Raw genomic sequence first — 21,886 nt, forward strand, 5'->3', positions numbered from 1 at the left:
AGGGGGGGCAAAACAATTGCACGAGTGCTGCTGTTTGACTGAGGAAGAATAAAGTAGTCGTGGTAAGCCAATCACATGACCACTTCAAGATGACAAAGCAACAAGGTGATATATACCAGTTTTTAAATGGTGTTGATAGGCCACGTAAACCCAGAGTTATGATAAACAATATATACGCAGCGTTTTTTCCTGAATAGTTTCGTCACATTTACTGTCTAAAGACAGCGCTAGCAAGCACTCTCTGCTTATGAGCAAAAAATAAAAACAAAACAAAACAAAAAACAGCCCTTTTGTATTGGTGGAAAAATAATAATAATACATTTTATTTGAACGCACCTTTCAGAACACTCAAGGACACTGTACACGGTAGAATAATAACAGCAACATAAAAACAAGCAGTTTACACAATCATAAAAGCATAAGACATAAATCAAATTGAAAATAGCCGAGTGGAGAAGCTATGTTTGATAAGCTATTTTGAACAAATGAGTTTTGAGTTATGACTTAAAGAGAGAGAAGGAAGAGATATTTCTTAAATCAGGAGGAAGGGAATCCCAGAGTCGAGGAGCAGAGTAGCTGAAAGCCCTGCTACCCATGGTGGCAAGACGGGGGGAGGGGACAGAGAGAGAAAGGGAAGAAGAAGATCTAAGACACCGAGATGGGGCGGTGATCTGAACCAGATCAGAGAGATATGGAGGAGAGAGATGATGAATAGCCTTAAATTTGTGCAAGAGTATTTTGAAATTGATGCGATATTTGACCAGGAGCCAATGAAGCTGCTGCAGGACAGGAGTGATGTGGTGGACAGAAGGGGTCCTGGTGATAATACGGGCAGCAGAGTCCTGGACACGTTGGAGCTTGTGGGTGGATTTTTGAGTAAGACCAAAAAGAAGTGAATTACAATAATCAATCCGGGAAGTAACAAGGCTATGGACAAGAATGGCAGCGACATGTGGGGTGAGAAAAGGACGGAGATGATTAATGTTGTGCTACTCAAAATATTTGAATTCTAATTTTGCTGAAAATTTCATGTCATCTTGGTCTGATTCAATAATTCAGAGACAAGTTAAAAATATAATTAATAGGAATAAAAACAAAAAAAACCCCATATAAAACATTGCACGGCCATGCTGTGCTAATTATATATTTAAAAAAATAAATGTAGAGGTAGGAATTGCAATTAATATAAATCTCAAAGTATTCACAACATTCCTGACCAGAAATAGGCCTCTGCACCTGGGGTGAGGGTGTGGCCATGAAAACAATGTGACATGCCATTGGATGTTGGGACACATAATAACATGAAGCTAAGCATTGGCCAATGGATGTGAACTAACAACCACAATCCTAATATGAAAGTATTTTATTGTTCATTTTACAGTTTTGTTCTGTTCTTCTAGAATATCATTAAAGTAAGACCAAAAAGAAGTGAATTACAATAATCAATCCGGGAAGTAACAAGGCTATGGACAAGAATGGCAGCGACATGTGGGGTGAGAAAAGGACGGAGATGATTAATGTTGTGCTACTCAAAATATTTGAATTCTAATTTTGCTGAAAATTTCATGTCATCTTGGTCTGATTCAATATCATTAAAGTTACGTAAATAGACTGTGATTCCACATTTCAAATGTAAATTAACGTTAAATCACTGTAATGTAATAAAACATAATTTTCATGATTATTAAATGTAACTATCTGTACATATGCATATTTAGATTGTTAAAATACATTCACAAATGTATCGTGATGTCACAAATATCTGTCCGTTATTTGAAAGATTGAACTGTTGAATTCAAATGTAATGCTATGGAAAAGTATATAACACGATTCCTATAAGCTTGTGTTACTTCACATAAGTATTATTATCATTGCTGTTTAGGGCGATCGTGGTTCAAGAATTGGCAGTTCGCTTGTGATCAGAAGATTGCCGGTTCGAGCCCCGGCTCGGACACTCTCTGTATTGTGTCCGTGGTCAAGACTCTTCACCTGCTGCCTACTGGTGATGGCCAGAGGGGCGATATGGCAGCCTCGCCTCGCCTCGCCGGAAATTGGCGGGTCATTCCCCTCATCCCCAGACTCTGCTTCCTCCTCGGAAGACGTGTCAGTGGGATTAAGGAGGTCCTCGAAGTATTCCTTCCACCGCCTGACAATTTTCTCAGTCAACGTCAGCAGCGCTCCGCCAGCACTATACCTCCTCTCAATTTTAAATGCATGTAGACATTGAGGGTTCTGAGGAGGGCTCGTGCTACACCTGCTGCTCTCTGGCAGGAAGCACCATGCCCTCCCGTGTTTTAAATGCACTTTAGAACAACACGCAGCACACTACACATGAGCGGGAGGAGGGAGGTATGGGGTCTTCACACACTCCCGTTCTCTGTTAGCCATCGGGGCGGAGGGGCTGGGAGGAGATATTGGCTGTCCGACTGGGGTCTGGGATGCGGGGCCTCCCTGCTGCTGCGGAGCGGAGGCGGTCTGCTTGCCTCCACCTGAAAGGAGAGGGCAACATCTCCTGGGTCTATGTGTGGTTTCACCCTCGGGGGGTGAGTTTACCTGGACATGGGGTATAGAGTATGTTTGGGGAGTATGATTGTGTGTACAGTGTCCATTAGTGTCTGCCTTTACATTGGGTGAGTGCTGAGTATTTGCATATGCGTCCATGGGGGGGAGGGGGGGGGGGGGGAATGCATGTTTGTGTCTGTGTCTATATGTCAGGTCGGGTCTTAGACTCCACGTCTGGGAACATCTCAGGCCCTCCAGAGTATGGAAGCCTATCTCCTCTCACTACACTCCCTGCTGGTTGCTGATGCCCTCAGGTGTCGGTTGGTGGTTTTTGGGCTGGGCACTCAGGTATGTACCAGTTCACTCCTGGTGGCTCCTTGGAGGGGCCGGGCTTGGTCAGGTCTCCTCCGGGGGATGGAGGGCCCTCAGGCCTCTGGGCCTACGGTTTGGTTCACTTGGGCACAGCTGGCGGGAACGCCACTGCAGCCCCCTCTGGTTTCTGCTCCATGGCTGCTGGTTGGCCTCTTGTCTGGGGCTCTACTCAGTTATTCCCAGGAGGGTGGCAAGGATGCCCCTCCGATGGTCCTCCTTGGGCTCTTGGGGCCTCTGGATGTCTCGGGCCTGATCTCCTCAATGCCTGCTTCATGACCTGGGGGACGGGGCTATGGCTCCCCATACCCCCTAGAAGATGATTATATGGAGAAACCATTTGAATAATAACACGCTCATCCATACAGGTGTGCACACAGGTGTACACACGGGTGTTCACTGTTCATAGACACAAACCACACCTTTCTTGTGTTATGGAAATTTTAACAATAACCTTCAACACACCCAGTGAGCTTGAGTTGAAGTGGGTTTAATAAACACATTGCAATGTGGAGAGAGCATCCCAGTGAAACACCAGGACCATCTCTGAATTGTGGCCATCGCCCTTACATCTTATATACAGAGACACAGACAAAGAACATTCCACAAACTCTTACACGCTGGCCCCTCTCACGGGGGGACTATGACCTTGTTTTTTGCTTGGCCGTCACCTAAGGATTTACATCCTTTTTTTTTTCTCTTTGTTTTTTTGCCTGTCCCGTTTGGCTCTTTTTCCATCAGAATTATTGTCTAAAGACGAGGGAAGATGCCCAACGGATTTACTTTACCACATTGACCATCCCAGCCTTACCGTAATGGTCTATTTGATTCACCTTTTATTGTTTTTCTTCCAAATGCAATGAGAATGTGTTTTGGTCTCGATCTGATTCACGATTACAGGCAAACAATCTGAATTTTAAAAAAAAAACGCACAACAGCTGAACTTTTCATGTTTTATTGAACATACCAAGAAATCCTTTACAGCACAGGCTGAGAAAAGTAAAAATTTGAGTTTCTTAAAATTTCAAACCTCATTTAAAAGTAACAACCTCCACCTGACATTCCCTGTTTAAACACTTCTGTAAAAAAAGAAAGAAAAGAAAAGACTTGTAACAATTATTTTTTACATACGCAGGTGCTGGGATCTAACTAAACATAAGATATACATCACTACATCAAAACACAGTAATAATTCGTATATTATCAGTAAGTTATTAGTAAGAATGTGTGTAAATCGCTGATATTTCGTGAACAGAGTCAGGCTGTTAATGCCACAGGCTGTGCAGTGACTTCCTCCAGCATAGGTTTGTAGAGCTCTGGGTCGTCAGTGCTCTAAAAGAGAAAAATAATATTTGTGAAGTGTAAACTCCCTCCAGTCACAAACACGACTGTGCACACTTTGATGACATTTTCATGCAGGAATACACAAAGGAATCAACATTTAAGGTGACATTAAAAATAAAGTGCAATTACAATTTATTTTATTGTTATTAAAACAATAGCTCCGGAGTCAGCCGACAGGTATCGACAGGCGAAGCGGAATGCGGATCGGGCAGTGGCTGAAGCAAAAACTCGGGTGTTGGAGGAGTTCGGAGAGGCCATGGAAAAAGACTTTCGGACTGCCTCGAAGAGATTCTGGCAAACCGTCAGGCGTCTCAGGAGGGGGAAGCGGTGCTCTACCTGCACTGTGTATAGTGCTGGCAGAGCGCTGCTGACGTCGACTGAGAAAATTGTCAGGCGGTGGAAGGAATACTTCGAGGACCTCTTTAATCCCACTGACACAGCTTCCGAGGAGGGAGCAGAGTCTGGGGATGAGGGGAATGACCCGCCACTCTCCGGGGGCGAGGTCACTGAGGCAGTTAAACAGCTCCTTGGTGGCAGAGCCCCTGGTGTTGATGAGGTCCGCCCCGAGTTCCTGAAGGCTCTGGACGTTGTAGGGCTGTCCTGGTTGACACGCCTCTACAATGTTGTGTGGAGATCAGGGGCAGTACCCCTGGACTGGCAGACCGGGGTGATGGTCCCCATCTTTAAGAAGGGAGACCGGAGAGTGTGTTCCAACTACAGGGGGATCACGTTCCTCAGCCTCCCTGGGAAAGTCTATGCCAGGGTGCTGGAAAGGAGAGTTCGTCCGCTAGTCGAACCTCAGATACAAGAGGAACAATGCGGTTTTCGTCCTGGTCGCGGAACACTGGACCAGCTCTTTATCCTCTCGAGGATACTTGAGGGTGCATGGGAGTTTGCCCAACCAGTCTACATGTGTTTTGTGGACTTGGAGAAGGCATTCGACCGTGTCCCTCGGGGTGTCCTGTGGGAGGTGTTGCGGGAGTATGGGGTGTCTGGCCCATTGTTACGGGCCATTCGATCCCTATACAACCGTTGCAAGAGCTTGGTTCGCATTGCCGGCAATAAGTCGGACTCGTTCCCGGTGGGTGATGGGCTCCGCCAGGGCTGCCCTTTGTAAACAGTTCTGTTCATAATTTTTATGGACAGGATTTCTAGGCGCAGCCAAGTGGCGGAGGGCTTTCACTCATCTCTGATTTTTGCGGATGATGTGGTTCTGTTGGCTTCATCGGGTGAGGGCCTCCAGCTTGCACTGGAACGCTTCGCAGCCAAGTGTGAAGCAGCGGGAATGAGGAGCAGCACCTCCAAATCTGAGGCTATGGTTCTCAGCCGGGAAAGGGTGGAGTGCCCACTCCAGGTCGGGGATGAGTTCCTGCCCCAAATGGAGGAGTTCAAGTATCTCGGGGTCTTGTTCGCGAGTGATGGGAGAAGGGAGCCGGAGATCGACAGACGGATTGGGGCTGCGGCTGCAGTGATGCGGATGCTGCACCGGTCCGTCGTGGTGAAGAGGGAGCTGAGTGTAAAAGCGAAGCTCTCAATTTACCAGTCGATCTACGTCCCTACCCTCACCTATGGCCACGAGCTGTGGGCAGTGACCGAAAGAACGAGATCGCGGATACAAGCGGCAGAAATGAGCTTCCTCCGAAGGGTGGCTGGTCTCTCCCTTAGAGATAGGGTGAGACGTTCGGCCATCCAGGAGGGGCTCAGAGTAGAGCCGCTGCTGCTCCACATCGAAAGGAGCCAGCTGAGGTGGTTCGGGCATCTGACAAGGATGCCTCCTGGGTGCCTCCTGGGTGAGGTGTTTCAGGCATGTCTAGGGTTGCCAACTCCCTGAAAAATAAATAAGGGACACCTCGTGGCCAGGGCCGGGCGACCCAGTTGTCTTCACCCTTCCCAGTGTGGTGAATTTTCTAGCTCTTTTTTTGTGTGTGAAATTATTTTTTTAACCATTTGACTTGAATTTGATTTAAGTAGATGTTTATTCTTTGTGATATGAACACATGTGAAACAAATGATCATTTAGCCATTTATTTTTAGCTCAAAATGACAACATTAACACAATAAAACAGGTCTCTTTCTTAAACAGAAGCCTGTCATGCTTAACTTTTGAGAATATAAGTAAATCTTTCTTTAAAAGAACTCTGTCCTGCTTAACTTAAAATAATAGAAAACAATAGAAAGAAAAACATTCTTGTAACAGTGCACATTTAGTGCATTTAGTACAATTGGCTTCAGCTGAGGTATTATTTCAGCTTTTCTAATGCTAATCAGCTGCTCCTGTTTGTAAACCCACTTGTTCCCATGATTACGCATCTTAACTCATCATCATTATTCATCTATGTATTACTTTTATGTATTAGTCATCTATTTGTTGTAATCATCTATCCTTGCAGTTGTTTATTACACAAAATAAATTATATTATCACACTTCTGGCCACATAGCGCTGATATTCACTGCACATGCCCATATTAACTTTTTCCAGCCAGGTGTTTTCCTTTTCCCATTCTTCCCTTTCTCTGAGGGGAACAAACATTGCTGCTCTAATGCTGGGCTCACACTGTGCGGTTTTAGGCCCATTTTGAGCCGATTTTTGAGTGATCTTCATCGTGCATCGTGTAGTATACGTGGGGTAACGAGAAGCGATTAACACCTCACGACCAGCTCCCGATCATCAATCGCTCGTGAGGGTCTCATCACAGCCGCTCACACTGCTCGCGCGCAAACACGTAAACGTTGGTGTAAAAGATGGAGCAGCACGGCTGTGCAGCCTGTGATCTGGACACAAGCGATGGAGGCACAACTTGTAGAACTTTTCAAAGCTCATCTGAGCCTTTTCGATGTGGCATCACAAAATTATCACGACCACAACAACCGTGAAAATAGTTGGATTTACATTGCTGCTCAGTCACAGCTGCCCGATCAATGTTTTTCATTAGCAATTTAGCAAAGTTGATGGTGGTGGTGGTGTGTCTGTGTGAGTGTAATGCTGGGCTCACACTGTGCGATTTTTGGCCCATTTTGAACCGATTTTTGAGTCGTGCGACCGATTTGGCGATCGGCCCGATTTTGGCCTTCATCGTGCATCGTGTAGTATACGTGGGGTAACGAGAAGCGATTAACACCTCACGACCAGCTCCCGATCATCAATCGCTTGGTCGTGAGGGTGTCACCGCAGTTTGTCACACTGCGCACGCGCAAACACAAATGTCAGCGAAAAAGACGGAGCAGCACGGCAGTGCAGCGTGTGATCTGGACACAAGCGATGGAGGCACAACTTGTAGAACTTTGGAAAGCTCATCCGAGCCTTTTCGATGTGGCCTCACAAAATGATCACGACCACAACAACCATGAAAATAGTTGGATTTACACTGCTGCTCAACCACAGCTGCCTGATCAATGTTTTTCATTAGCAATTTAGCAAAGTTGATGGTGGTGGTGTGTCTGTGTGAGTGAAAGACAGAGGGAGAGCGCGACAGATTTTCTGTTATAACCTTCATGTTATGGAGGCACAGTGTGAGCACTCAGGTCGCATCAGAGCATCGGGCCGTATAGTGTGAGACCTGCATCGTGACCTACCAACTTTTAACCCCTGCGAGTCAATTGTGCAGTTTGAGCAGGAGCTGAATAACGCGAATGAAAAAATCGCACAGTGTCTGCCCAGCTTTAGGTGTACTGTCGTCCGAGACTTGCACCGCAGTGTCGGCGTTTGTTTCCCTGTTGGCCATGCTTGTTGTTGTGGTCATCTGTTGTCTTCCGGTATTTTCTCCGTAAGCGACCTTTCCTCGACCAATGAGATGAGCGGTAATCTGAATCGTCATACTCGAATTGTCATAAGTGTGCTGTCAGCTCATTGGTCACAAAGCAGGAGAGGGGCTGGGAATTATGTTTTCAAACAAAGCGTTAATTCCATTAACATTTATAGACTACTTTTGATTCTCACTGTATTACGGGACAAAGTGCGTCCCTTATTAGCTCAATACGGGACGTGTACTTTTGTTTCGAAATACGGGACGATTCCGTTTTTTAAGGGACGGTTGGCAACCCTAGGCATGTCCCACCGGGAGGAGGCCCCGGGGCAGACCCAGGAAATGCTGGATAGATTATATCTCTCAGCTGGCCTTGTAACGCCTTGGTGTTCCCCCGGATAAGCTGGAGGAGGTGGCTGGGTGGAGGAGGTGGCTGGGGAGAGGGAGATCTGGGTCTCTCTGCTTAGGCTGCAGCCCCCGCGACACGGCCTCGGATAAAGCGGATGAAGATGAATGGATGGATGGATCTTATTAAAACAAATTTTGATAAGCTGTTGTTTTTCAAACTAACATAAAGTTGGGCACAGCTGTTCAAACTTCCTCTGGTCTATCTTTTTATTAGTCCCAACAGTTCTTCTTCCTCAAGGATCTCTCTCTCTCTCTGCAGCAGTTCCACCACCAAGCTCTGATTCACACAGTCTCTCCCTAAAATCTGCAGCCTGAACTCTGGACTTGCTGTCCTGGGCCGGTCCACGTGGGAGCCAGACGTGGGACTGACTGAGCTTCATGCCTTAAAGTCATGATGGGCTGTTGTTTTGTTTTATGTTGTCATCCTGCTCTCTGTCTGTACATCAGATATAAACTTTAACTGACTCACTCAAACTGGTAGAGAGCATGAGAACACTGCACAGACTCACTGTTACCTGGTTTCACTGATATTCAGACAAAACAAACAGAATTCCTGCAAGAACACTTCATGTGTTCAGCCAACATCTTCTACTATTTAACATGTTTATCAGAATGTGCTTGAACCATTGTGTTGTCCATTATCTACCTTGTTTTGTCCTTTTTCTTTGTTACTCAGAGCCTCGATTCCCAGGACAGCAGAGCTTATCACAACACAGAACTCCAGAACAGACAAGGTGATCATCACAGCACTGATGCTTCTCAGGAGCATCTGATGGGACACAAACAACAGTGTTTCATCTAAAGTCTCAAAATGTTATATACTGCAGTATATAAGATAGTATCATATAGTGTATATGTGCGATTTTTCTTTCTGCTTTCCCTAACTTACCACCAGCACTGCTCGGCCCTCCAAGCATTTCTCCTGAAGGAGTTTTTCGTCTAAAGATGGAGGCCTTATTGTTTTCCTTCCATACCCGTAATCATTGTAGCCATTGTAACCATTGTAGCCATTGTAGCCATTGTAGCAATCATAGTTCCAACGAAAGCCAATGTCTCCTAAATAAACGCCGTACAGTGCACTGCCTGTCATGGCAAAAGCACCTCCAGCCAGATTCAGAATCACGGTAAGGATGACCTGAAAAACAAAAATGACCAGTTAATGTACAAGAAAATATCCAAACCATAAATGACACTTAGTGCATTCTTAGACTAAAGTATCATAGCCTCTGTGAGTACACATGTTTTCATAGTCATGCCTGGATTCCTCATTAATCTAAACGTTGGTTTCTGTCTAGTTGCTGCTTTAGGATATGATGGTTGTTATTTTCATGTTAAGTTTGGGGTTTCTGTTTTTGGTTTGTTAATGTTATTCTTCACTTCAGATTAATGAAGTATCTGATTCTGATGATTCTTCAGATTTGGAATCTCTGTCGTAGATGTCATGGTCCGGAATCTGGTGACTCCATGTTTATGTTTTGTGTTTATCAATTTTTAGTTTTCTGATTTTTTGTTATTTTCTTCCAGTGTTTAGGTGTTCACTGTGCTCCCTTGTGTTCATGTCTTTTTACTTTGACGGTCCCTTGTCTCATGTCTGTGTCCCTAGCATTGTCTCCCCTTAGGCTACATCCACACTAGCCCGGATAGATTTGAAAATGGCGTTTTCATCTGAAAACTCTCCGCGTCCACACTAGCGCTTTCAGTCATTTTCACAGAATTGTGCGTCTACATTGAAACGGCCCAAAACGCTTACGCTCCAGTCCTGCGCAAAAGCGAGTGAGAATTAAAGAACTTAAATAAAAGCTATCTGGAGCACGTACAAACTGATGTTAATCTTTTTTTAGGGCTGTCAAAATTTATACAGCAATCAAAACAACTGCTGTATAATGCACTCCGCTATCTTTGTTTAATTGGTCACATGACTGCATCACATGACTAAAATGCATCATCGTTTTAGAAAGTCTGCGTTTTCAAACATCCACACTGCAATGGGACAGCTCTGTTTGGAAATATATGCGATTTCGAGAGCGCTTTCAAAACGCTTTGGTGCAGTTGTGGATAGTTGTGGACTTTGCTGTTATTCTTTGTGATTTTTTTTAAATGTTTTTGGATTGTTTGTTCTTTTTTTTTTGTCTGGCAGCTGACACAGTCTCTCAGAGGATGGGATTTTTCTTTTTAAGGGGGGGTGACAGGAGGAGAGAAGCTGCAGAGACACATAATAAAACTGCAACTCTGCTTCCTGGTCCCAAGTCTAGATAATCACATTTGTGGAGGGGGGTTCACTAATTTGGCCAGATTTCTAAAAAATGAGAGCTTCTTCGACGTGAATTATAATTGTACAGAAGTTACGTTTAAACTTAGGCAGCAGTTTTTTAACCTTAGCCAGCTAATCTGCCTCTTTTTCATTTTCCTCTTCCTTTATTCTTCTTGACATAATGAAATATAGAAACAGAACGAGTTCTGGATCACATCCCCTATTCAGTGTAATCTCTCAGGAAATCTATTGTGACTGTTGTCTTCATGAATGCTCAATCATCCAGGTAAGGAAATCCCAGAAAGCTGGTTCAGTGGGAGAAACGTTTGGTCACTCATCCATCCTCTTCAGTCTCATTTGCATACTTACTGAAACTAGCACCACTGATGAACAATGGGCTGTGAGGTCAGTTTCTTGACCATTAGTATGCAAATTGTCACGACCTCTGATCTACAACTACTGATCAAAGACCATTGATCAGTGGCCATGAGTACCATTGAATATGAAAAGTTGCAGGTTAGCCTTCTTAGACTGTAAGATTTCCATCAGTAACGAGAGACATTTAAATATTGATGTGTACCGTAAAACCACGCATACAGATCAGTATTTAAGGTTTGACTCTCACCATCCAGTGGAGCACAATCTGGGTGTTACCAGTGCGCTACAACACAGAATGAACACCATCCCCACAGACAAAGTGGTCAGGGAAGCAGAAGAACATCACCTCAAGAAGGCCCTGAGTAAATGTGGTTATCCCAGCTGGACATTTGTGTTACGGCCTCTGGCCTTCCTCTATGGAAATCAAAGTGCTCCAGGACTCACGGGGGATTGGCTGGCCTAGACCTATGCTCGCCCCAACTTCATGCAGATCAGAGCGTGTCAGACCACTCACACCATTGGCTGCTGCAGGAGCCTTGAGTACGACAGACCAATGACACAGCTGCTTGCAATTATGACACAGCTGCCTGCAATTACCTGAGAATATAAAAGGCTGAGGATGCTTCATTCGAAGAGGGACTTGTTGACTCGAACAGACTGTGAAGATTGTCTCGCCTTTTGCCTTTTGCCTCCTGCCTCCATTTGAGCCTTTGTTTTGAGTTGCCTCCAGTGAGATGTTTAGATGAATAGTGTTCTACTGGTGCTAGTAGTGTTACTTGCAAAAAGAGCAACAAGCCTATTTTGTAGAACATGATGTTCTACTGCTTCAATGGTCTCCACCAGGTGCAGATTGTCGTGCCCTCTGTGTACCGACAGAAAATCCTGGCCCTTGCCAATGAAAGCCAGTGGTCGGGACACTTGGGCATCACGAAAACATACCAGCTACTATTAAAACATTTCTTTTGGCCTGGTATGAAGCATGATGTTTCTAAATTTTGCAACAGTTGCCATGTATGTCAGATTGCAGGTAAACCTAATCAGGTCATACCCCCGGCTCCGTTGTGTCCCATTCCTGTAGTGGATCAGCCATTTGACCATGTCATAGTAGACTGTGTGGGTCCACTACCTAGAGCAAAATCAGGAAAGCAATACCTTCTCACGATCGTGTGTGCAGCTACCCGTTTCCCCGAGGCTGTCCCGTTACATAAGGTTACAGCAAAATCTGTTGTTAAGGCGTTGACAACATTCTTTTCAGTGTTTGGCTTGCCAAAGGTCATACAGACTGACCAGGGCTCAAACTTTCAATCTAAGTTGTTCAAACAAGTGGCTAGCACTCTAGGTGTCAAGCATGTCGTGTCCTCTGCTTATCATCCTGAATCGCAAGGTGCATTAGAGCGGTGGCACCAGACCTTAAAGACGATGCTACGCCAATACTGCCTGAAGTCTGAAAAGAGCTGGGATGAGGGTGTTCCATTTGTGTTATTTGCTGCCCGTGACGCTGTGCAGGAGTCACTTGGTTTTAGTCCTTCTGAACTGGTATTTGGCCATAGGCCACGGGGACCCCTCAAAGCTCTGAAAGAGGCATTTTTGAGCCCACATGGAGTTTTCGAAGTAAATGTCAGCAGTTATGTAAAGCACTTCCGTGAGCGTTTGAATCAAGCCAACGCTCTGGCTAAACAGCACCTTGCCGTTTCACAGGGAAAGATGAAACGCCATTATGATAAGGCTTCTGTTAAAAGAACCTTTCAGGTGGGTGACCAAGTTCTTGTGCTCTTGCCTGTTCCAGGCTCAGCCTTGTCTGCTAGGTATAGCGGCCCCTTTAAAGTTTGTGAATGGAGAGGGGAGACAGATTATGTAATTTGCACTCCCGACCGCAGACGCAAAACACGCGTCTGTCACATAAACATGTTGAAACTGTACCATCCTCGGTCAACACCAGAGCCTGCTGGGTTCTGTGCTCCTATTGTAGCCTCAAGCCACCTAGAGGAAGGAGGGGTGGACGAGGTTGATGGTTTAAACATAAGTTATCCCACCTGTTCTAGACCCCGTCTGTCTAACTCAGAAATGCTGAATGCATTGCCGAGTTGGCTTGAGCATCTGTCTTCGGAGCAGCAAGAAGACATAACTGCCTTGATTAGGGAATACACCTGTTTATTCGGGGATGTGCCAACTTGCACTACGGTGCAAGAGCATGACATTGATGTCCAGGGAGCTAAACCTATTAAGCAGCATCCTTATCGAGCCAGCCCCCATAAGCGCTTGCTCATGAAACAGGAGGCTGACTATCTGCTGCAACATGGCTTAGCGAAGCCCAGTCAAAGCCCCTGGAGCTCGCCTTGTATAGTGGAATCTAAGCCAGATGGCTCGCCCCGCTTTATTACAGACTTCCGGAAGGTGAACTCTGTGACTGTGGCTAACTCACATCCTCTCCCAAGAGTTGAGGATTGTGTGGACAGTATTGTGACTGCTCAGTATGTCACGAAATTAGATCTTCTTAAAGGTTACTGGCAGGTCCCTTTAACTGAACGTGCCTCTAACATCTCTACCTTTGTTACACCTGATGATTTTCTACAATACACAGTCATGGCTTTCGGCATGTTTAACGCTCCTGCCACCTTCCAGAGGCTAGTAAATAAAGTCCTCCATGGCCTGTCCAACTGCAGTGCCTACCTAGATGATCTAGTAGTTTACACTGAAACATGGCAAGATCATTTGGAAACGTTACACCAGGTATTTCACCGTTTGGCTCAAGCTACTCTAACTCTCAACTTAGCTAAGTGTGAGTTTGCCAAAGCTACAGTGACGTACTTAGGCGTGAGTTGCGTAGGTTTCTGGGGATGGTGGGCTACTACAGAAACTTTTGTAAAAATTTCTCCACTGTAGTGAAGCCATTGACTGACCTACTCAGCCCAAAGGTTGAGTTTATATGGTCAAGTGAATGTCAAGATGCTTTTGAGAGTGCAAAAGCCCTCCTCTGCCACACCCCTGTGTTAGCTGCACCTGATTTGACGCGACCATTCAAACTTGAGGTTGATGCCAGTGCTGTTGGGGCTGGGGCAGTGCTGTTGCAAGAAGACTTGCAGGGATTAAACCACCCCGTTTGTTACTTTTCCCGCAAGTTCAATAAAAAATCAGTTAAACTACTCCACCATTGAAAAGGAGACCCTGGCTTTGTTGTTGGCTCTTCAGCACTTTCACGTATACCTGGGATCCAGTATGTTACCTCTTGTTGTGTACACCGACCACAACCCACTCGTGTTCCTTGCTCGCATGTTTAATCATAACCAGCGCCTTATGCGCTGGGCTCTGTTGTTGCAGGAATACAACTTAAGTATTCACCATAAAAAGGGGTCTGAAAATGTTTTAGCTGATGGTCTGTCCCGCTTGTAAACATGTTTTACTGTGTTTGTTCTTTGTTGTTGTTCACACTCTGTAATGTCTGCTTCTGCCCAACATAGTTGGTATTTTAAGGGGAGGGGTGTTACGGCCTCTGGCCTCAGGTGGCCCCGCCTTCCTCTATGGAAATCAAAGTGCTCCAGGACTCACGGGGGATTGGCTGGCCCGGACCTATGCTCGCCCCAACTTCATGCAGATCAGAGCGTGTCAGACCACTCACACCATTGGCTGCTGCAGGAGCCTTGAGTACGACAGACCAATGACACAGCTGCTTGCAATTATGACACAGCTGCCTGCAATTACCTGAGAATATAAAAGGCTGAGGATGCTTCATTCGAAGAGGGACTTGTTGACTCGAACAGGCTGTGTAGATTGTCCCTCCTTTTGCCTTCATTTGAGCCTTTGTTTTGAGTTGCCTCCCGTGAGATGTTTAGATGAATAGTGTTCTACTGGTGTTAGTAGTGTTACTTGAGTTGTTTGTTATGTTTGTCTAAAATCCCTCTATTGCCTAGTGAGCTGTTTCACTAACGGGTCAAAGGAGCTTGCAAAGAAAAGCGTCTGGACTTCTTTAAGTTGCTTGAAGACGTTTCACCTCTCATCCGAGAAGCTTCTTCAGTTCTAAGGTCAAATGGTGGAGAGTCCCAGATATAAACCTAGTGGGAGTGACCCCCACAGAGGGACAAAAGGACCCCCTGATGATCCTCTAATCACCTGAGCCAAGGTGTGAAACTGGGTGTGGGTCCCAATCAGCCAGAGTTTCGGGTGTGTTCATTGTGAAACCTGGCCCCACCTTGTCATGCGAATTCCTGAGGTCAGATGGCCCAGGATGTGAGTGGGCGTTAAGGCGTCTGGGAAGGGATCTCAAAACTGGATTATAGATGGCAGAGAGTTGGTGTCGTAAACCCCGCCTCTGTTCAAAGATGGTCGCTCACAGTGGACATAGATGGCTTCTTTCACTCCTCTTTCAAACCATCTGTCCTCTCTGTCCAAAATGTGAACATTGGCATCCTCGAAAGAGTGTCCTTTATCCTTAAGATGCAGATGGACTGCTGAGTCTTGTCCTGTGGAGGTGGCTCTTCTGTGTTGTGCCATGCGCTTGTGAAGTGGCTGTTTGGTCTCTCCAATGTAGAGGTCTGAGCATTCCTCGCTACACTGTACAGCATACACCACATTGTTAAGTTTGTGTTTTGGCGTTTTGTCTTTCGGGTGAACCAGTTTCTGTCTGAGTGTGTTGCTGGGTCTGAAATACACTGGGATGTCATGCTTGGAGAAAACTCTCCTGAGTTTTTCTGATACATCGGCTACATAGGGGATGACAATGTTGTTGCGTCTGTCCTTCTTATCCTCCTTCGCTGGTGTCTGGTCTTCTTTTCTGTGCCTCTCACTAACGGTTTTCAGTTGTGTTAATAAACCTCGTGTGTTTCTTTTTATCTAACCTCCTGGTCTCTGGGCTCATTTATGTTACATCCGCTGTCGCCTAGCAGAGCCGGGTCATAACAATTTGTCAAAGCTGGGAAGGCTCCTAAAGAAAGCTCCAACTGATCCAGGAGGGAAGGACAAGTGCTGCCTAAGTGAAAACCCTTTGTGTTCCTGTATGTGTCATGAGCATCGGAACAATTAAGACTCATTTTTTCTAAACACCGCGTCTCTGTGGCTTTTAAAACCCTGAACATGCTCCGCCAAAAATTGGGGAATCAGGGAAACCAAACAACCTTTGGAGAAATGGATGGCACCACACAGAAGAGCTACCTCATCAGGCCAGGACTCTGCAGTCTATTCACACCTACAGGCCAGTGGACAATCTTTCCATGATGAGGATGTAACATCCTGATTGTTGTTTGTAATATAAACTGTTTCAAGATGCAGTGCGAAAAGTTGGAGGTGGGGTCAGGAGTGGGAAATCATTTTTATCAAAGTATTTTATTTGCTAAAAATAATTTAGCAATTATATGTAGACTAGAGGGGTGTTAAGCCCTCTCTCCGCAAACTTCCCTCCAGTATTTATGTAAGTGTGTGTATGCTGTAGGACATACTGTACATGTTTAATATATTTATCATGAATGCAAATAAGAATAAGACATGACAACAAAAAGTCCTTTAGAGATCATATGAAAATGTTTTACAGCTGAAATACTCACCAAACATTGACTTGGATACTTCTCAGACAAAACGCACACAGTGCCGAACATGATGAACTAGACAAAAGACAAAATAAATAAATACATAAATAAAGTTCACATCCATCTTTTTACTGAGTGCAACAGAGAAAACAGAGGGGTCTTTATGGACATTTTATCCCCTCAGGATATGTTGTAAATAAACTTTTCGCCATGAGAGAACAATTGTACAGTTTAAGGAGGTTGGAAAGACTATATAATTTGTTTGTTTACAAAAACAAATTGTATGGTTTGTTTGTGTAAACTGGTATTTTGAACTATAACCAATTTTTATGTAACCTAGCAAAACTATGGTAAATGACCTGTATTTGTATAGTGCCTTACTAGTCCCTGAGGACCCTAAAGCGCTTTACACAACCAGTCATCCACCCATTCACACACACATTCACACACTGGTGATGGCAGCTACATTGTAGCCACAGCCACCCTGGGGCGCACTGACAGAGGCGAGGCTGCCGGACACTGGCGCCACCGGGCCCTCTGACCACCACCCGTAGACAACGGGTGAAGTGTCTTGCCCAAGGACACAACGACCGAGACTGTCCAAGCCGGGGCTCGAACCGGCAACCTTCCGATTACAAGGCGAACTCCCAACTCTTGAGCCACTATGAACTGGTGCGTGTAAATGTGCACTGGTGTCATCACACTTAGATAGATCTTGGACAAAACTTGGCAATTAAGCTTTCTGTCACATATTTAGGAAAGATATGTTTGACCCCCAAAATGATCTTCTCGTAAAGATTACTCAGTTGATTCCTATTCCATTACTGTGACAGGTTTGGTTTACATGGCCCTTTGTTGGCATTTCATTTCTCATCTTGTGTATCCAGTATGACCTGATGTGAAATGGAAAAACAAATCTGGTCATCTTTTTTTCATAACCAAATCTCACTAACAAGGGAGCAACACAGGTGACCAATTTATGACAAACAGACAACCACACACTCTCATTTCCACTCCTAAGGACAATTTAGAATTACAAGTTAACATGAAACACATCTTTGGGCTGTGGAGGAAACCGGATCACCCAGAAATAACTCGCACACAACTGACACCCAGTCCAGAACCTTGTTGCTATCAGGCAACAATAACAACCACTGTGCTGCTTATTAGACAATGTATGTATGCACATATATATATACGGTTCAATATCGTTGCACCCCTAATATATATATATATATATATATATATATATATATATATATATATTAGGGGTGCAACGATATTCGTATTGATATTGAACCGTTCGATACAGTGCTTTCGGTTCGGTACGCATATGTATCGAACAATACAAAATTTGTAATTTATTTTATCAACTTTCCTTCTGACAATGCTGTCTGTGTTGAGCGCTCAGTGAATCTGCGTTCGACTACTCCGCCTAGGGTCGACAGTGCAGCCTAGGCGGAGTAGTCGAACACAGATTCACTGAGCGCTCAACACAGACAGCATCGTCAGAAGGAAGAGCGCAGGGCAAGCTAGCGAGACAGAAGTTAAGCTCTCCTTACAACATGGACCTCCCCCACCCTCATTCAGATCTGGCGTTTGGAATTATTTTGGTTTTCATGTGACGTATGACCCTGAAGGTAAGCGAGTCATGGACTAAAGTAAAACAGTATGTTGGATGTGCCATGCAATGCTCAATTACATTGGTGTGAACTAGTGTGTTAGCGCAGTTAGCTCGTTAACGTGTTGGCCGTCTAGCCCCATGCACGGGGCGATCGGCGGTAGCTCGTTAACGGAGATTTGCCGTGTTGTGGCGTTAAGGTCATTTCAACGAGATTAACCTGACAGCACTAGTGGGAACACAACGAATATGACTGCACATTTACGCCGACATCATCCTAGTGCAAAGACAAGTGGAAGCAGAAAAAAAACAAGCAAGCATGCTACTAACTTTAGCCGAGTCATTTAGACAGCTGTTTAATATGCTGCTGAGAATATAGCCCAGAAGAAGCGGATAGTATAGCTTTTATTTTGGAAAGAGACATTTCTCTGTAATAAACTCTCTTTTCCAAAGATGAGTGATTCCTCAATCAGATACAGGGCTCGCAATATCGCTAGCCCGACGTCCCGGGGCTAGCGATTTTTTTCAGTCGGGCTACCAAAATCTATCTCTGCCCTGCCCGTTGGGCTATTGTAGGAAAAATATATGTCAATGCTTTTGCATTCTTTCGGAAATGTAGCTGGGTAATTATGTCATTGGCATCGGTGAGCCACTGTCAATATGTGACATATTGAAATCGCGTTTGAATTTGCGCTTGTTTTTTTGCTTTCACTTTGCAATGGCGCGAACTGTGTATAGAGAGCGACAGCACTGATCTGTGAGTGATGATAATTTGTGCACCAATTCCTCTGACATCATCTTATTAATTGTTAGCTTACTATGCAAACATGACAAGTGAAATCTCCCGCAGCAAGCTTAAACATGTGAGAGGTTGATCGCGCAGAGAATCGCTGAGCTTATGTGAGTGCGTGTTTAAAAGCAGCAGGATATATATTTGACTATGACCTGGATGACTGAGAACCTTCACAGACAGATATATATTTTAGTTCTGCTGAGCCAAATAAGACCGGTCAGGGTGAAGAAGTGACAGCCAAAGAAAAGCTTACCACAAAACGGAGAAGTTATGACAAATCAGACTATAAGGAAAAAAGAAAGTGCAGCTTTATGGTTTCATGGACAAAAGAATTTCTGTGGCTGCAATATGATGAGCTAAATAAACAGGGCTGCACATAAGTGGTCCGCAGGTGCGTATTCGCTGTCAAAATAAAAAACACGCACAAGGGTTAGGGTTAAATTTAAAAACTGTACTTTTGAGTTAAAATATATATTTATAATTTTAATAAATGACAAATTAAAAAGGCATGAACATTTTTTTTGTATCGAAAAAATATCGAACTGTGACACCAAAGTATCGAACCGAACCGAACCGTGAATTTTGTGTATCGTTGCACCCCTAATATGTATATACATATATATATATATATATACATTCATTCCATCATTATTTCCTTACCAATGCACCCAACCAAAATGGAAAGTCTAAGTAGTGTATGTAAGGGGAGGTCCAATCGTTATAGAGTATAAGTCCAAATCCAATGTTGAGCAGCCCGATCATTATCTGCAGCGTCTGTGAAAAATGAAGTACAGTATGAACAGTGAACATTGTGCACTTTAAGAAAAAACTACAAATTAAAAAATAGGCATAATATAAAATGTGATGTGTAGATGGTTGTAGCTCACCCCCAGCACTGTCTGAGAAGCTCTGTTGAGACTTCTCAGGTGCTGAGACACAGTGCAGCACACTGGAATGTAGCAAAGGTTCTTGAAGATCTGACACAGAGGAGGCCAAGGACTTTGGGGGTCAGTGGTCAGAGTGAGTACAGTGACCCCATCAGCCTTGGACACAGTCACTGACATCCTGTCTTGAGATCCTGGAGACTGAGAGACAAGAAAAAACTGAAATAAGAATCAGATTAAAGTCTTAGTGGAAAAACAATTTGACCCAAACACCTCACTTCCCTTCACTTTCCACCAAAGGAGCTTTAAAAATAATTTTAAAAGTAATCTTTTAATTAATTAAACCGACTTGATGCTGGGACACTGTCACATCACTGCACGCTCTCAAGTTGGCTTTAACAGGTGACACGGGTTCTTCATATGGATAACACTGTGCTGATACTAGTTTACAAGAATGTTTTACATGGAAAGGCAACCTCCAGGTGCTGAAAATGGAATCCCGCAGTGATGTACCCAGTCCCTTTACTGTGTCAGCTACAACAGCAGGTCACGTGTCATAAACTTCTATGTTAAAATTTTCACTTCACAGCAGAAAAAAGTTTGTCGTGTGCTACAAAAATGACTTTGGTCTCTATAGATAATTTCTGGCATAATAATAATAACAATTATATTCATAATAAAAGTGTGATGGTCTGTAGTAGGGTGACTCCATGTTTCGGTTTTTGTTTATTCAATGTTCTGGGTTTTTCATGATTTGTTTTTTTGTATTTTCTGTTCCTTAGTTTTTCTTTAGCACTGCTGTGATTTCCTTTAGGTTTTGTCTCTGTGCCTCCCTTGTGTTCCTTCTGTTGTGTCTTATTTTCCTGGTTCGATGTTTGTGTTATTTCCTGTTTTACTTTGACAGTCCCATGTCCAATGTCAGTGTGTCTAATTTTTCTTCCCCTTGTCTTGTTATGTCTAATTAATCCCAGCTGTGTTTCCCTCCTACATCCCATTCCCTCATTATTCCCTTGTATATTTAAACCCTGTGTGTTCCTTTGCCTTTTGTCCTGTTGTACCTCCTCATGTGTGTAAGTCTCCCTGTGTTTCTGGTTTGGAGTTTTAGTTCTAGTTTTCTAGAACTAAAACTAGAGTCCTGTGTTTGCATCCCCTTCCTGCCTGCCTCTGCCTCACATGACAAAAAGTTGTCATTATAAATTTTTTAATCTTTCATTTCTGCTGAATTGTTTCTACTTCCTCCCTCAGTTGTTACATGAAAAATCTCTTTCTCAATAATCGTTGCCACATTTATATCAACAAAGCTAAATAAAAGAAACCTTTTCTATTTAATGCAACACATTTCAAAAACTCCAGAAATGTAGTTAAATCCACAGTTTTAGCAGATAAATGTGCAGCACATAGTGATGTCAGCACCATGCCCCAGCTTTATTTACTGCACGCTCTTGTTCAAGGAACAAGGAAGTCATGTTTTTGTGTTGTTTTCCACCCATAACCCGAAACCCCTGTACCAATCGATAAATATATGTACTATATTTTATATTTATTATTAGACTTCTTACTGTATAAGTTGTATTTTTGTCTTCCAGAAATCATAAAATCAGTTTCAACTTGATGTGTTTTTTGATGTTGTTAAAACTTACAACATGGAGATAAATGAACAACGATTAGATTAAACCACATTTTTTACATAAATACACAACTCTTAATTAGTCTGAATTACAAGCTGAATCAAACATGAAAGACTTACCTGTTAGTGAAGAACAAAAACTTAAACACCTCCGTTTGAAAAGCAAACAAGTCTGATCGAGTAAGCGGTACACTGGAAAGAGGAAACCAAGAGCTGGCCAAACCTGTTATCAATAGCACCTCCTCTTTATGCTCTCGGTTGTGAGAAAGGTGAGCATAAAAAATATGATGTATAAGGTAACACCTGCAGAAAAGGTAGCAGTGACATGAGAGGAGCCACAAGTTTATGTTCAGTTCATGTCAAGAGTTAAAGAAATATTTTCAGCAAACATGGCAAACTTGAACTTCAAACATTTGAAATAAACTTGATCAGCAACTTTATAATAAATA

The 21,886-nt window shown here is 43.9% G+C and overlaps 1 protein-coding gene across 1 annotated transcript; it reads right to left on the bottom strand.

The window, feature by feature from the left end:
* Positions 1-3,810: 3,810 nt before the first annotated feature.
* On the bottom strand, positions 3,811-21,664 carry LOC147319716 (uncharacterized). Its single transcript, XM_086312444.1, has 7 exons — positions 21,558-21,664; positions 19,814-20,011; positions 19,587-19,700; positions 16,531-16,587; positions 9,257-9,502; positions 9,014-9,136; positions 3,811-4,203 (listed from the first exon to the last, which is right to left on the bottom strand). Exons 2-7 carry the CDS (start codon positions 19,988-19,990, stop codon positions 4,129-4,131), a joined length of 792 nt encoding a protein of 263 aa, XP_086168570.1. The 5' UTR covers positions 19,991-20,011; positions 21,558-21,664; the 3' UTR covers positions 3,811-4,128.
* Positions 21,665-21,886: the final 222 nt, after the last annotated feature.

This window comes from Aulonocara sp. 'chitande type north' Nkhata Bay, linkage group LG11 (assembly GCF_057382095.1).
Source record: "Aulonocara sp. 'chitande type north' Nkhata Bay isolate Kocher_YH1m ecotype deep benthic linkage group LG11, A_spYH_male_GT1.1, whole genome shotgun sequence".
Taxonomy (NCBI): Eukaryota; Metazoa; Chordata; class Actinopteri; order Cichliformes; family Cichlidae; genus Aulonocara; species Aulonocara sp. 'chitande type north' Nkhata Bay.

Excerpts from the sequence above, each read along its gene's own strand:
- LOC147319716 (XM_086312444.1), bottom strand. The coding sequence starts at position 19,990 with ATGTCAGTGACTGTGTCCAAGGCTGATGGGGTCACTGTACTCACTCTG. Across the intron at positions 9,137-9,256 it reads AGGGCCGAGCAGTGCTGGTG|ATGCTCCTGAGAAGCATCAG; the intron begins GTAAGTTAGGGA and ends GTGTCCCATCAG. Across the intron at positions 4,204-9,013 it reads AAGAAAAAGGACAAAACAAG|AGCACTGACGACCCAGAGCT; the intron begins GTAGATAATGGA and ends TTTCTCTTTTAG.